This window comes from Magnolia sinica, chromosome 11, assembly GCF_029962835.1.
Source record: "Magnolia sinica isolate HGM2019 chromosome 11, MsV1, whole genome shotgun sequence".
Classification (NCBI taxonomy): Eukaryota; Viridiplantae; Streptophyta; class Magnoliopsida; order Magnoliales; family Magnoliaceae; genus Magnolia; species Magnolia sinica.
Genome location: NC_080583.1, coordinates 53,323,337 through 53,338,814, shown reverse-complemented (window position 1 = coordinate 53,338,814; position 15,478 = coordinate 53,323,337). Strand labels below are relative to the sequence as shown.

General features: G+C 40.7%; 1 protein-coding gene and 2 pseudogenes across 1 annotated transcript; 2 read left to right on the top strand and 1 right to left on the bottom strand.

Annotated features, from left to right (window-relative positions):
- The first annotated feature begins 806 nt into the window (after positions 1 to 806).
- Positions 807 to 2,772, top strand: LOC131218374 (G-type lectin S-receptor-like serine/threonine-protein kinase At2g19130; annotated as a pseudogene).
- Positions 2,773 to 2,779: 7 nt separating this feature from the next.
- Positions 2,780 to 3,264, top strand: LOC131218110 (G-type lectin S-receptor-like serine/threonine-protein kinase At2g19130). The gene has a single exon (XM_058212792.1). The coding sequence runs from the start codon at positions 2,815 to 2,817 to the stop codon at positions 3,262 to 3,264; it is 450 nt and encodes a 149-aa protein (XP_058068775.1). The 5' UTR covers positions 2,780 to 2,814.
- Positions 3,265 to 4,276: 1,012 nt separating this feature from the next.
- On the bottom strand, positions 4,277 to 13,788 carry LOC131219151 (G-type lectin S-receptor-like serine/threonine-protein kinase At2g19130; annotated as a pseudogene).
- Between the last annotated feature and the right edge of the window lie 1,690 nt (positions 13,789 to 15,478).

Here is a 15,478-nt window from a genome sequence, read left to right as displayed (position 1 = left end):
AAAGAGCATTTGGCTGCAGTTGTTATAACCCGTAGCCATAGATACCATGCATTTTTTTTTTCCATTTGTAATCCCCACTGCTTTTGTGGGTCCTTTTATGAGGTATGTGTTATATCCAAACCGTCCATCTATTTGGCAAACTCGTACTAATGCTTGGGAAGAAAAATAAGATAGATTTAGCTATCAAGTGGACCACACTGTAAAAGGCAGTGGAAGATTGAACGTCTACCATTGAAACCCTTTTAGGGGTCCCAGAAGTTTTGGATCATTACAAAATTTGTTTTTCCTCTTCATCCAGGCCTTTGTGACATTATGAATAGATTGGATGGAAAATAAATGTTATGGTGGGCCCTACAAAAGTTTCGACGGTGAAAATCAATTTTCTGCTGCTCTTTGTGGTGTGGTCCAGTTGCTCTTTGGATATGATTTGCTTTGCTTGGATAATGCTCGGAAATGATCTCGAAATATGGATGAACGTTGTGGATATAATAAATACATAACTGTGGGGCCCATGTCACGTTGATCTCTTTTGAACCGTTCGTATAACCCGGAGTTCGAGGAGCGTCAGCGCTCGTCTTCGAGCAGCGGCTGATCCGCTTGAAGGAACAAGCAGGGGCATTTTCGACCTTTGGCAACCCATCCGTACAGCTGGGGCGTATTCTCGCGAGGGAAAATAAGGTGGGCTTGGTCTCCTAAATGGGCCATAAATGGGTCGTACATTCGCAAATTACCCTAATTTAAAAGCCATGTATAGTGCACAAACATGAGCCCCACCTATCATAATTTAGGAGGGCGTTTCAGTCACAATAACTTCTCCTTCTTACATATATCTGACTAGTCCATGCATGTTTCAGTAGGCATGGATACCGGAAGCAGCGTGCAATTTCTCTATCTCCTCCTCTTCTTCATCTTGTCTCTCAAGGCCTACCTCTCCAATAGTTCAGATTCTATCACCCCAACTCAACATCTTTGTTGGCCTCATAACCTAACCTCCCAAGGTGGGGCATTTGAACTGGGTTTCTTCACACCAGGCAACTCCTAAAAATACTACATAGGCATCTGGTACAAACGAGTCCCACAACAAACAGTTGTCTGGGTAGCCAACAGAGAAAAACCCCTCCCAAACACCTCCAATTCAATCCTAAAAATAGCAGAAGATAGCAATCTGATCCTCTTCAGCCCCTCGAATTTTCCAATATGGTCTACCAATCTAACATCTAAGCCCTTGAATGCGACTGTTGCAGTCCTCCTCGACACTGGAAATTTCGTTCTGAGAGACAGGTCCAATTCGTCTGTCATGTACTGGCAGAACTTTGATCACCCAACTCATACATGACTGCCTGGAGGGTGGCTGGGATTGAACAAGGCAACGGGGAAAAACAACGGCTTACTTCATGGAAGAACTCGGAAGATCCAGCCCCGGGGCTGTTCTCTCTAGAGATCAACCCCGCCCGAGCACACAGTATTTTATGATGTGGAATGGGACTAAAAGCTACTGGACTAGTGGAAATTGGGATGGGGCAATTTTCAGCAATGTCCCTGAAATGAGATTGAACGATTTCGACTTCATTCAAGACCAACGGGGGAATTACGGTTTCAATTTCACCAATGACAAACAGAGGAAGTATTTCAATTACTCCGTGAAAAATGCTTCCTCTCTTTCCAGATTCGTGATTGATGATTCTGGTCAGATCAAGATGATTTCATGTCTGGAATACTCCTCTCAATGGAATCTGTTCTGGGCGCAGCCAATATCTCAATGCGATGTTTATGCTCTTTGCTGTTCCTTCGGAAGCTGCAACGAGAAGAGCTCATCCTGTACGTGCTTGCCTGGTTTTGAGCCCAAGTCTCAGAACGACTGGAATTTGAAGAGTTCGTCGGGTGGGTGTATGAGGAAAATCCATTTGGAGTGTGGGCAGAACAGCTCATTTGATAGTGAGAAAAACGGGTTTCGGGCCTTGCCTGACTGAAGCTGCTGGACGGCTCACGAACTTTGGTGGTTGGGAGCATCAGAGAGTGTGAGTTGGCCTGCTTAAATGACTGTTCTTGCAGTGCTTATGCTTTTGAGAGCAGGTGTTCGATGTGGAACGGAGAATTGTTGAATCTGAATCAGCTGTCTGATGGAAATAGTGAAGGCCGGACACTACATCTCCGTCTTGCAGCCTCTGAACTGAAGATTTCGGACAGTAGCAAGGGGACCAGTACATTGGCTGTTGTAGGTGTGGTGCAGGGTCTGTTCTTCGATTGGGTATTGCTCTGTTTTTATTTGTAGGTGGCAGAGGCTACGGAATATAGTTAGTTCAGAGGCAGTTCAGGGCTCTTTTATTGCATTTAGCTATGGAAGCCTGCAGATTGCAACGAAGAATTTCTCAGAGACATTGGGCTGCGGAGGTTTCAGTTCTGTTTTCAAAGGGACTCTGCCTGATCTAACAATGGTGGCGATGAAGAAGCTTGAAGGGTTTCGGCAAGGAGAGAAGCAGTTCCGAACAGAGGCGAGCACGATTGGGATGATCCATCACGTTAATCTCATCCGCCTTCGTGGGTTTTTGCTTGGAAAGGGCTAAAAGGCTGCTCGTCTATGATTACATGCCAAATGGGTCTTTGGATTCTCATCTGTTTGGTGAGATTTCCAACACCCTGGATTGGCCGATGAGGTACAAGATAGCAATTGGGACGGCAAGAGGAATAGCTTATCTCCATGATAAATGCTGAGACTGTATCATACATTGCGACATTAAGCCAGAAAACATACTTCTAGATGGTGGGTTCTGCCCAAAGCTCATGGGCCGGGAATTCAGCCGGGTTTAAACAACCATGAGAGGAACAAGAGGCTATCTTGCTCCTGAATGGATTTCAGGGGTGGCAATCCCGTCAAAAGCTGATGTCTACAGCTATGGGATGATGGTTTTCGAGATCATGTCAGGAAGGAGAAATTCTGTGAACTTGGAAGTTGGGGAAACGGTGTTTTTCCCTATTTGGGCTGTGAGGAAAATCATGAGCAGTGAAATCCATTGCTTGTTGGATTACAGATTGGAGGGAAATGCAAACATGGAAGAGCTTGGTCGAGCTTGCAGAGTGGCAGGCTGGTGCATTCAGGACAACGAGAATGACGGGCTATCGATGGGGCAGATTGTTCAAATCTTGGAGGGTGTTTTGGAGGTGAATGTGCTGCCGGTACCAAGATCACTTCAGATTCTTGCTGAAAATCAGTCGGAAAATCAGACCATGGTTATCTTCTCTGAGTCTTCGTGTATCAGGGGCTAAGCAATGAATTAAAAAATTCACGATCCAAGACGACTTCGTCAGCAGGTTCCAACGAGTGAAGATTGTCATGGTGAGATCTCAACCGTTCAAATGTTCCAATATAATTTATGGCTCAGAAATTACGATTTGTTATAGTAGCTCTGGTTTGTTTATTGTCTTTGTATAAGCTGCATTTGGATGTTTAATTGAGTTAAATTGCAATATTTCAGTCTGATATAGTTGAAATGGCCATGCTTAATGAAGGATTGCTCCCTATCCGTGGTTTAAATTGTTTCAGATTCAACTTGAAACCATGGAATTTAGCCTCCCCGCTGAGCTAATTGTTTTGTATTTCGAAGCACTGGTAAAGGTTTGCCAAAGTGCCGGGATCGTAACCGTGATGGTCACTATTTATATTTGATTAAAATCTGCATTCTTTTTTACACAAAAATTTTTGTACATATTCATATGCAAAACACATGCATAAATTGCTGCTCACACTATCCAAAAGCCTCCTGTGTCCAGATTAAATTGGGGTTCAAAATTAGGAAAACTTAATCTAGACCTTACCTATGTCCAGATACAGATCATCTTTGGTCCAGATTTCACCTAAAACAATCCTGACCCAACCAGATCTAGCTTATATTGAGTTGAATCCAACCAACATAGTTTGTTTTGGGGCTGATATTTAGACCCAATAAAATTAGACAGGTTGGGTCGAAAACATTCATTGACCTGCATAACCCTTTTGCACCCCAATCAAGCATCCTATCATTCAGTGTGTTCAATTGAATATTTCCATATTGCAGCATGTGAGAGGAAGTCTACGAGAAAACCAAGCCTGCAAGGACCCAACAAAAACAGAAATCAAGACCATCAGGTCATCAAATTGTCCCTGTGATGTTCTCGCCACACGTCTAAATTGAAACACATGCAAAAGATCTGAAATATCCATCAATCAGGGCACATACCCAAAATCAGGCAGGTCCACTCATAGACAACTAGAGCAAAAATAACTACATTTTTTATATTCAACATACATATGTTGCCTGACTGATTAGTGACCCAGTCAGATTAATGGACTCGATCTTGCACAATCCAAATGTCGATTGGAAGATACCAGCGAAGAAAGTTGCAGTGAAAGCCAACTTTCTGTATGTGAGTGGATTAGCAGAAGGATTTACCACTTTCTGAAGCATGGAAGACGTACAGCAGCAACGAAACTACTGCAACCGGAGCGATGGCTATCTCCCTCGTCGAACTCCCCATTGCAGCATAAATTAACAGCAGGACAACGTTGATATCTAATTTGAGCAAACACCCACAACTCACAATCAGATAAACTAACTGCAGACAAACATACGAAGGAAATGATGCAAGGTGCTGGCAAAAAAAAAAAAAAACTGCAGATGCTTTGTATTAGGGACATAAAGTGAGGCCAACCGGGAGTAACCAAAATAGTTGATATTCTATGGGTGGCTCCATGCAATCACAGACATCTAGAAAGATTTTATTTTATTTTAATTCTTCTTCCTCTTCAAAGAGCGACCGTAGAATTTTGCACTTATATCAACACAAATATAAATTGCACTGGATTAAGTGCATCAACAGAAATCACCTCCCATTTGAACCACATGACCCCTTGAATTATATCCCATTAACCCAATATAGGTTTCTCAGGAAAAAATAAAAAAACTGCTAGTGTATGGAAGTTAGCAATTGAAACATAATCCTGCCAAATGTGTTATCCAAAGATGGCTATACCATCTTCCAGCACTACCGAGTCATTTCCCTGTTAAAAAAGAAAATATCAATGAATAGAAAGCATATAAAAAATTTCCCACAAATTGCAACTAACGTAGTTCTCACCTTGAGAAACTACACAGTTGGACTTACGAGGAATATGACTGTAGTTTTTGGTTCCATTCTTATTATGAATTCCAAGTTAATTACAAGTGAGAAATAACAAGTTCTAGCTCATCCGCAAAGATAAAGATCTCTGACATCTAGTGCACATGATTCAGTGATCCAAGCTGTTAATCTGAGGGGGCCCTCCATGAATGGGAATCTGACGCAGGGATGAACGTGATGAGGATAACTACTCCGAATCCACGGAGCTTCTCTGGACTCCTCACAGAGACTTCTCGAATCCACGAGGAAAGAAAGCAGAAAATAGAAATAAATTCTAATAAATTCGAAATTGATTAATTGATGAATAAAAACGAGTTCACAACCCTTTAAATAGGGGTACCAAGCAATAGGAAAGAAATCAGAATCAAACTACAACTCAAACTCTTAGAATCCGCGACTTACTATAAATAGTAAACTTACTATTTATAGACGGTTCTGATGTCTACTAGTGCGCAAGGTTTTCAGCCAAAAATAGTAAGTGTCCTATTTGGCTTCACTAAACCGTTCTCCTAATTATTCTAAGCTCTTTTCACGTTGGGCGCAACTCCTAAAGCCCGACGGATGAAGAGTTATAATCAAACTAAAACTTACTATTTATAGTAAAAGCAAAATTAAAACGGGGAAACGACCATCGATCCAGGGGTTTTTCGCAATTCCGGGCTGCGCAACCCGGCGTAGCGGGTTGGTTGGCTTCAGTAGCTCGTTCTACCCCAAAATCATATATTTTACGTCAGATAACTCCTTCCGGATTGCAAGATATGCCCGATTTAAGGTTTGATGGTCTGGATCACTTCTGTCGTCGACCGGGCCTTTTCTGATCCATCTTGGCCATGTAACTGTCCACGACCTGCTCTACATCAGAATCCATTGGAAATCTCCTAAATATAGAAGATCAAGCGCTTCAATTAGCTCCCAAAAAACAGATGGTGAAGATGAAAATTACAACAGGGGTCCACATTCAATGGAAAAGGCCAGATATTGGGGGTTATGATCATCTGATATCAGATCTTATAGGTACATTTCCCACCCACGTAGGAACCCATCAGATTAACGGTTTGGATCACTAAACCAACTCCCCACATGTAAGGAGTCCTTTGCATCACCAAACAAGGACCTTACAATTCTTCACTACAATCTGGCCATTTCCTCTTAATTTGTTGAACCATTCACTGCAATTCAGTTAAAAATGTTCATCCAAATGCAACCTAGTGAATGGGTACTATTGCCAAAGCCTCCACAAGAGCCACAATGACTTTGGAATTGATAAGCAACACCAAACAGTTCAAGAATGTCAGAAACCAAACCATAAACCACATAATCAATCAACATATATTGATACGAGGCCTTTTCAAGAATTTAGCATTTCCAAGAATTGCTAAAAACAAATATATCCAACTATACTGAAGGATACCATGTCAAAGTCAATGCAACATATCAAATTCGATAAGGGAGTATGTTGCTAAGTAGAAATCATAATACATATATGGTAGCACATAGAGAAAAAGAAAATAATAATAATAATGAACATGATGATAAGTAGCGTGCTAAAAGAGTGAGGATAACACTTTGTTCTTCCGTAAGGAATTTAGACACCTTTAAAAAAATATGAGAGAAATATCACACCACAAAGAATTGTGGAGCCAATGCACATGATTAAAGGACGAAAACAATATTTGAAGCAGAGTAGAATAATAAAACTTATCAAAAAAATGAAAATAAGAAATTGCATATTGAAATAATCAAGAAGCCACGGTAAAAGAAGTTACAAAGGTAAGAATATCCGCAAGAGCTTTGGATGACAAGTTTCAAATAATTCCGTTAGAAAAGGAACTTACCTGCATCAATTGCTTTGCACTTTCTTTTGACTGGGCATCATAAGAGAAGGGTGTAACCTCCTTCATTGCACACAATTCACCACTTTCACTAAAACTAAAACAACAGAATAAGAATACATAGCATAGCAACAAATTTAGGAGCATAGGCAACAACGCTGATCAAGGATGTACAACATGGTTTCTTAACTTTATTTTACTCTCATGTGGGAAATACTGGAATAATTTGGAAATGTGTTCTCTGAAGAAAATTTATTTAGCATGGATACAGACATTGTCTAGGCCTTGGATGCAGATGTGGAGCCAAATCCATAGTAGATTGGAAAATTAAGACTTCCATTGTTTTTTGAACAAGGTCATTTACATGGTGGGATCCACCTGATGCACAGTTATGATACCCTGATCATGTGCAAGGTTGGCACCTGTAACTGAATGTAGAGGTGTGTTTGGGCTCATTAGAGCTCCATGTATAGGAGCAAAACACAGATCCTCAAGTCAACCAGCACACTTGCTCAAGCAAGCCAAGCTCGAAACTCATGTAAATCGTGTCAGATGATTTTTGTTACTGCAGCCATCATACTCTAATTCAATGCACCAGGTGTGATGCAAACACAGGTACTAGATCCAAGACTCCAAAAAACGTCAACAAAAGCAACACAAGGACTACTAATCAGGACTTGTACTTATCTAGTTCTTCTTGTAAATTCACTTGCAACTGATTGCTTTCTATGCAACGGACAACTCCATCAGCTTCTATGTTTCATTTTTGTATAGAGAGTATATCTTATCATGCATTGCTGCCATCTACTTCTCTGCATCTCTGTCTTCTTGTGCTTCTTAAAAAGTAAACGGATCTCTCTCATCTGTAATGAGAACGAATGCAACGTTTGAATCATTCCTGTATCTCAATAGTAATTTGCAATCCCTTGGTGGATTTTTCTTGATAGGTGATTGCTTCACATCTTCTTATATCTCTACCTACAACTCAAGTTCTTTAAGTGCTTCACCCTTGTCTGTTTCAACATTAATAATTGATTTTTCTGTTTCCTTGTGCTTATCCTTCCGAAACAAGGGCCCTTCATCAAAATTAACATACAGACTAAATATGATTTTCTGTGAAACCCGATCATACAATTCGTAACCTTTCACTTCTTATCATAGCCGACAAAAGTATACTTCTTCGCCCTTTTGGTCTAACTTATCTCTTTCAACTGGTAGTACATGAGAGTAAGCATCAAAACCAAATATCCCAATCCTGAGTAATCAGCTACCTGACCACTCCATACTTCATCTGAAATTTTGTAATCAATATTAACATAATGAGGATGTTTCTCTTAAACACCAACCTAATCAAATCATTAATCTTCATTATAAGTTTGTTTGGACCCATCATTTCATTATAATTGCAATCAAACCTTTGGTCTTTAGTACTAGCCTCATCCTACCATTTTTTTTAATAAATATCAACCAAATCCAACCATTCAACTCCAATATCGACCTAATCAACAAGTTTATCTTCAATGTCCTTTTAATTAAAGAGACTTAGTTGGACTTTGATGGGATTTACAAGCACCTAAATATAATTCGTCTCACTTTGACAGACTTTAACAAGACTTCAATGGTCTTCATTAGGCAAGGAAAATTTGTGAGTTAAGTAGACCATTATACATTGTATACCGTGTCATTTTAGTAGAAGCTTGTGATCATGCTTTGATGAAAGGAATAGTCATCTTGTATGAGAGAGCCAACTTAGGTTAGGTTGGACTGTCTCCACCATCAGGCTCAACTTCTTGTTAGTATGCCTTCACTCTACCCCACATGGGAGTGTAAGTATGTCATGAACAAAATATCTGTTGGACCTTTTGGGCACTTTCATTTGTTGATGATCATGAAGTCACTCCAAGGGCGGCATATTTATCTATACTATGAATAAGTTTGATAATACATTGGAACTTGATTAATCCTTAGACTCCAAGATGTGTGAAGGTTAGGGTCATGACTATATGTGTCATGCCCCAAAAATTGGATATAGAGTGCGCACCCTTATAACCGAGTTATGGTTCAAGACTCGTACACCAAGTGTACATCATTCCTATCATCAAACAATTGTTAAGGGGCACAATTTGATTTATTATAAGTCTCCACACATTAACATTGATACATCCACACAACTACATGTCTTGAATTGATACTTATTCCATCACATCCACAACCACAAAATAAAACTCAAAAGAATCAAACTATGACCACCCATTTAGGACTTTATTTAACTGGAATATTAAATATTGTACAATAAAAGCATAGTTATAGATTTAATATAATCATCAATTACTACAATGAACGGAAGCTAAATCTTTTATAAATCAACTACATAAATAGATCATCCATCCAGTGCGGTAAGTTCATCTTCCATCATATACGACCATTGGTCTTGGGTTTCATCCAATAACCCAACCTCATTCTTCGGCAATTGATGCGGTTTACCTGTCTTGTTCATCTGTACGGTTGTCGATCCACAATGTTAACTGGCCAAACTAGTGAGTGAACCTTGCACGGTTCAAACATAACAAAATATATAATATAACACAACAAACATGGAATGGTATGTATACATGCAAACATGAGTATCGATGTTGAGATGTCATGGGATATATGTTAAGTGGGATAATTGTCCACTTGCTTGGGTTGAATATTCGTCAACCCAAATCTTTACCCTTCAGACATCCACTGTAGGTAGGCATGAGCAATTTGTACCCATTTGACTCCACCGTAGGTAGGCATGGGCAATTTGTACCCATCAGACATCCACCTAATTAGGCATAGGTAGTGTACACATCTACTCTGTGGGTAGGCTTTCACTAATGTGGGCATCTACAATGAACCTACCAGAAGAACCATCCAGGGAGATCCCTCTAGAGCCTAAGCACGAGGAGTGCATGCAGGCATCTATAGCATACCTCTAGGAGTCAGCATAAGAATGCTATGAATGCATGTACGCTCATATCTATGATTTGTCATAAGTGACCAACATATAAATCTCATTAAGAGGAAAACATGGGTTTATGTCATCAATGCTTTGCATGTCACATATAGAATTCATATTAAGTATTCAGAATGTAAATCATACAACATGAATTATAAGCAAATAAAATCATTATCAATTACATCCGTTATGACAATCATAACAATTACAATAGTACTCATAGGATCCACTCACCTATTCCCATTAGAATCAAATCCACCGAGTAGTCGAATGCTTTATAATCTAGAATTCAAATCCCTATTAAGATGATTTAACAATTCATGAATTCAATTAAGTTATCCCATCAAGTGGGGTCCACCTTTGATCAAACTAAGATAACCCACCATTATTCTTTTAAGTTAAATTTAAAAACAAAAAAGGAACTATTGATCAATGCAGTAGATCGATCAAGCTAACTCGATGGCCCTTTATTGACTTCTAATTGATCGGCTATAGATTAGTGAAATTTAGAATTTAACATTTCAAGTGTCTAGACATTTTTTGTCACCTTCGATCGATCGATCCTGCCTGTCGATCCATCAAAATGGGTCGGGTTAATTCAATTCATTTGCTGGATAGTTTTGATAATTCTTAATCAATACCCTGGATAGATTGGAACCGATCGAGGAGACCCTTGATCGATCGAACTTGGACTTTGATAAATCGGACCACGATACGATTTTTCGACTTTGTTTGTTGGACAAAAATTGACACTTTTGATCGATCGAACATCAACTTCGATCAATGAACCAAAGTCGGCTAGGTTCTGTTATACATTTGATCGGCCGAAGTTGGCCAGTTTAAACGGTCGATTGATTTGATCGACAAGTCGAAATTCAACCTAAAATTCCAAATTGCTTGCGGGTTGATTTCTACTAGTTTACACAGGTCGAAAGGTCGAAAATCACAAAATTTCGAATTTAAATCTCTTGACACTTTTTGATTATTTCTACTTGTCAACTCAACCGGTCCACGGACGTGGAAAATTTACACAATTTTCTTAATTTATTTACTAATTTGATTAAAACTCTTTAATTACATTTTAAAGGTTTGTGTAGGATTATTTAAAGTAGTTAAAATAGTTTTTATGAGAATGACTCATTCAATAAATCAATTCCTTAAAAAAATTATCTCTCATGGAATTGCAAAAAAACTTTTGTGATTTCAAGAGACCCCCATGGATTCAAGGTAATTATGGATCTAGAAGATGGTGATCAACTTCTTCACGACATTACCTTTGCTGGTTTAGATCCTCAATTCAACTGAAATGCGGTAATCAGGCTGATACAAAACAATTAACCTAGTTCGGGAGGCTAAATTCCACTGTTTCCAGCTGTATATGAAACAAATTAAACCACAAATAGGGAGCAACCCTTAATTAATCGTGGCCATTTCAACTATATTAGACTGAAATATCACAATTTAACTCAATTAAATATCCAAATTAATGCAGCTTATACAAAGAAAATAAACAAACCGGAGCTACTATAGCAAACTGTAATTTCCGCGCAATGAATTATATTGGAACATTTGGACAGTTGAATCTCACCCTGACAATCTTCACTTGTTGGAACCTGCTGACGAAGTGATCTTGTAACGCGAATCCTTTAATTCATTGCTCGGCCCCTGGTACAACGAAGACTCATAGAAGAAAACCATGTTCTGATTTTCCGTCCGATTTTCCGCTAGAATCTGAAGTGATCTTGGTACCGGCGGCACGCTCACCTCCAAAACACCCTCCAAGATTTGAACAATCTTCCCCATTGACGGCCTGTCATTCTCGTCGTCCTGAATGCACCAGCTGGCAACTCTGCAAGCTCGACCGAGCTCTTCCATATTCGCATTTCCCTTCAATCTGTAATCCAACAAGCAATGGATTTCACTGCTCGTGATTTTCCTCACAGCCCAAATAGGGAAAAACACCGTTTCCCCTATTTCCAAGTGCTCAGAATTCCTCCTTCCTGATATGATCTCGAAAAGCATCATGCCATAGCTGTAGACATCAGCTTTTGATGTGATTGCCAGCCCTGAAATCCATTCAGGAGCAAGATAGCCTCTTGTTCCTCTCATGGTTGTTAAAACCCGACTGAAATCCCGCCCAATGAGCTTTGCCAGGCCAAAATCCGCCACCTTTGGACAAAACCCACCATCTAGAAGTATGTTTCCCGGCTTAATGTCGCAATGTATGATACAGTCTCGGCATTTCTCGTGAAGATAAGCTATTCCTCTCGCCGTCCCAATTGCTATCTTGTACCTCGTCGGCCAATCCAGGATGTTGGAAATCTCACCAAACAGTTGAGAATCCAAAGAACCATTTGGCATGTAATCATAGACGAGCAGCCTTTTAGCCCTTTCCTAGCAAAACCCACGAAGACGGATGAGATTAACGTGCTGGATCATCCCTATCGTGCTCACCTCTGTCCTGAACTGCTTCTCTCCTTGCCGAAACCCTTCAAGCTTCTTCACCGCCACCATTGTTTGATCAGGCAGAGTACCTTTGAAAACAGAACCGAAACCTCCGCAGCCCAATGTCTCTGAGAAATTCTGCGTTGCAATCTGCAGGCTTCGGTAGCTAAATGCAATAAAAGAGCCTTGAACTGCCTCTGAACTAACCATATTCCGTTGTCGCTGCCACCTACAAATAAAAAACAGAGCAATACCCAATAGAAGAACAGCCCCTGCAACCACACCTACAACAGCCCATGTACTGGTCCCCTTACTACGGTCCGAAATCTTCATTTCAGAGGCCGCAAGACGTAGATGAAGTGTCTGGCCTTCACTATTTCCATCAGACAGCTGTTTCAGATTCAACAATTCTCCATTCCATATCAAACACCTGCTCTCGAAAGCATAAGCAGTGCAAGAACAGTCATTTAAGCAGGCCAATTCACAATCTCTGATGCTCCCAACCGCCAAAGATCGTGAGCCGTTGGGCAGTTTCATGTCGGACAAAGCCCAAAACCCATTTTTCTCACTATCGAATGACCCGTTCTGCCCACACTCCAAATGGGTTTTCCTCATACACCCACCCGACCAACTCCTCAAATCCCAGTCGTTCTGAGACTTAGGCTCAAAACCAGGCAAGCACGTACAGGACAAGCTCTTCTCGTCGCAGCTTCCGAAGGAACCACAAAGAGCATAAACATCGCAATGAGATATTGGCTGCGCCCAGAACAGATACCATTGAGAGGAGGATTCCAGCCATGAAATCATCTCGATCTGACCGGAATGATCAATCACGAATCTGGAAAGGAAGGAAGTATTTTTCAGTGAGTAATTGAAAAACTTCCTCAGTTCGTCATTGATGAAGTTGAAACCGTAATTCCTCCATTCGCCTTGAATGAAATCGAAATCATTCAATCGCATTTCAGGGACATTGCTGAAAATTGCCCCATCCCAATTTCCACTACTCCAGTAACTTTTAGTCCCATTCCACATAATAAAATACTATGTGCTAGGGCCCGGGTCGATCTCTATAGAGAACAGCCCAGGGGCTGGATCTTCCGAGTTCTTTCACGAACTAAGCCGTTGGTTTTCATCCGTTACCTTGTTCAATCCAAGCCACCCTCCAGGAAGCCATGTATGAGTTGGGTGATCAAAGCTCTGCCAGTGCACCACAGAGGAGTTGGATCTGTCTCTCAGAACAAGATTTCCAGTGTCTAGGAGGACCGCTACAGTCGCGTTGAAGAGCTTAGATATTTGATTGGTAGACCAGAGTAGAAAATTCGAGGGGCTGAGGAGGATCTGATTGCTGTCTTCCGCAATTTTTATGATTGAATTGGAGGGGTTTGGGAGTGGTTTTTCTCCGTTGGCTACCCTTGCGGGACCCGTTTGTACCAGATGCCTCTGTAGTATTTTAGGGAGTTGCCTGGCGTGAAGAAACCCAGTTCAAATGCACCTTTGGAGGTTAGGTTATGGGGCTAAGTAAGATGTTGAGTTGGGGTGATAGAATCTGAAGCATTGGAGAGGTAGGCCTTGAGAGAGAAGATGAAGAAGAAGAGGAGGAGAGAGAGAGAGAGAAATGGTATTCTTCTTCTGGTATCCATGCCTACTGAAACATACTTGGATGTAAGAAGGAGAAGTTACCGTGACTGAAATGCCCTCCTAAATTATGATAGGTGGGGGTGCGGCTCATGTTTGTGCACTATACATGGGTTTTAAATTATAATAGGTGGGGCTCATGTTTCAGAAATCCACACCATTCATCTGGTTTTGGCTGCGTTTTAAATGAAACTTTGATTAAAACAATATCTTTAATTTGAAAACATTAGTTTACTATTAATGACTGCTTACAAGAGAAATTTAGCAACGGTCTACATTCATTTGAAGAAATTCCTTTATAATTAGGACATTGCAATCAAAACTATTTTCTTTACTAATCCATCCACATTGTGTTTCAGCATACCAATGGATTGGGGTATGAAAAAGGACCTAACTACACCAAACTAGAAGTTCGTGTATGCACAGCCAAAGTGCTAGCAACATTACATAGAATTTCTCTTCCTTAAGCTAGGGAGCGGTGGAGAGGGAAGGGGAGTAATTTACTTGTACCCGAGGTAGATCCAAAAATTCAAGTCGGTCACACCAACGAAACAGTGGGAGGAGAAATGTTGACGATGAAGCCTTCTGAAGCTGACGATGATGTTTATAAGCCATCCAACCGGTTCATAGGATTGTTACCAGTAAGATAAACTGTAAGAAGAAATATCATCCTGATACAAAGCTTCCATCACCCTAATGCTTTCAATCCACACTGTTTCGCATAACTGGGCCCACATAAGCTTTGGGTCTTTCCTATTTTTAGAATCCTATTCTATTCTACCTTTTCAAAATGGATAGATGGTGTTATAGGAAATATGGTCCTGCTCATCTCATGCAGCTCGGCGAAGTTATAACAACGTCGGCGTGGCCGATCATGAGGTAACTTGTGAAAGTCGCTCTCTACCGAACCAATTTCAAATATAAACCGATTTTAGAGCCAAGCAAATTAGATAAGGAATCAACACTGACTATCTATTCCGATGTCAGCTTAGATTAGGTCCTTGCCAAAAGAGCCATCAGGCTCAAACTTGATAAGCTCGGCTCGGACTTGATAAGCTTGGCTCAGATGATAGATGACCTAGAGTCACGCCCAGAAACTAACTTCAGTAGCGCACGATAGGAGTAACATCCTACACACAATCTTAGCGTAACTGCCTGTGTCACCGTTCAAGCACGGCTAGCCTAATGGCTAAGATCGTGCCGAGATCGATGGACTCCCACATCCTACCCTACACTATGAATACAGAGTTATACTATTGAGACAGGTACACAAAATCTCTCACCCCAAAATCCCATCCACATAACTTAGACCCAGATTCCAGGCCTGACTTTGGCATCGGAGGGTCCCCAACTCTAGCCAGGGTCTCCATTATCGTTCATCTGTGCAGGTGCTCGGCTTTAGGAGCTCTGAAAGGGTGAACCAGATTTT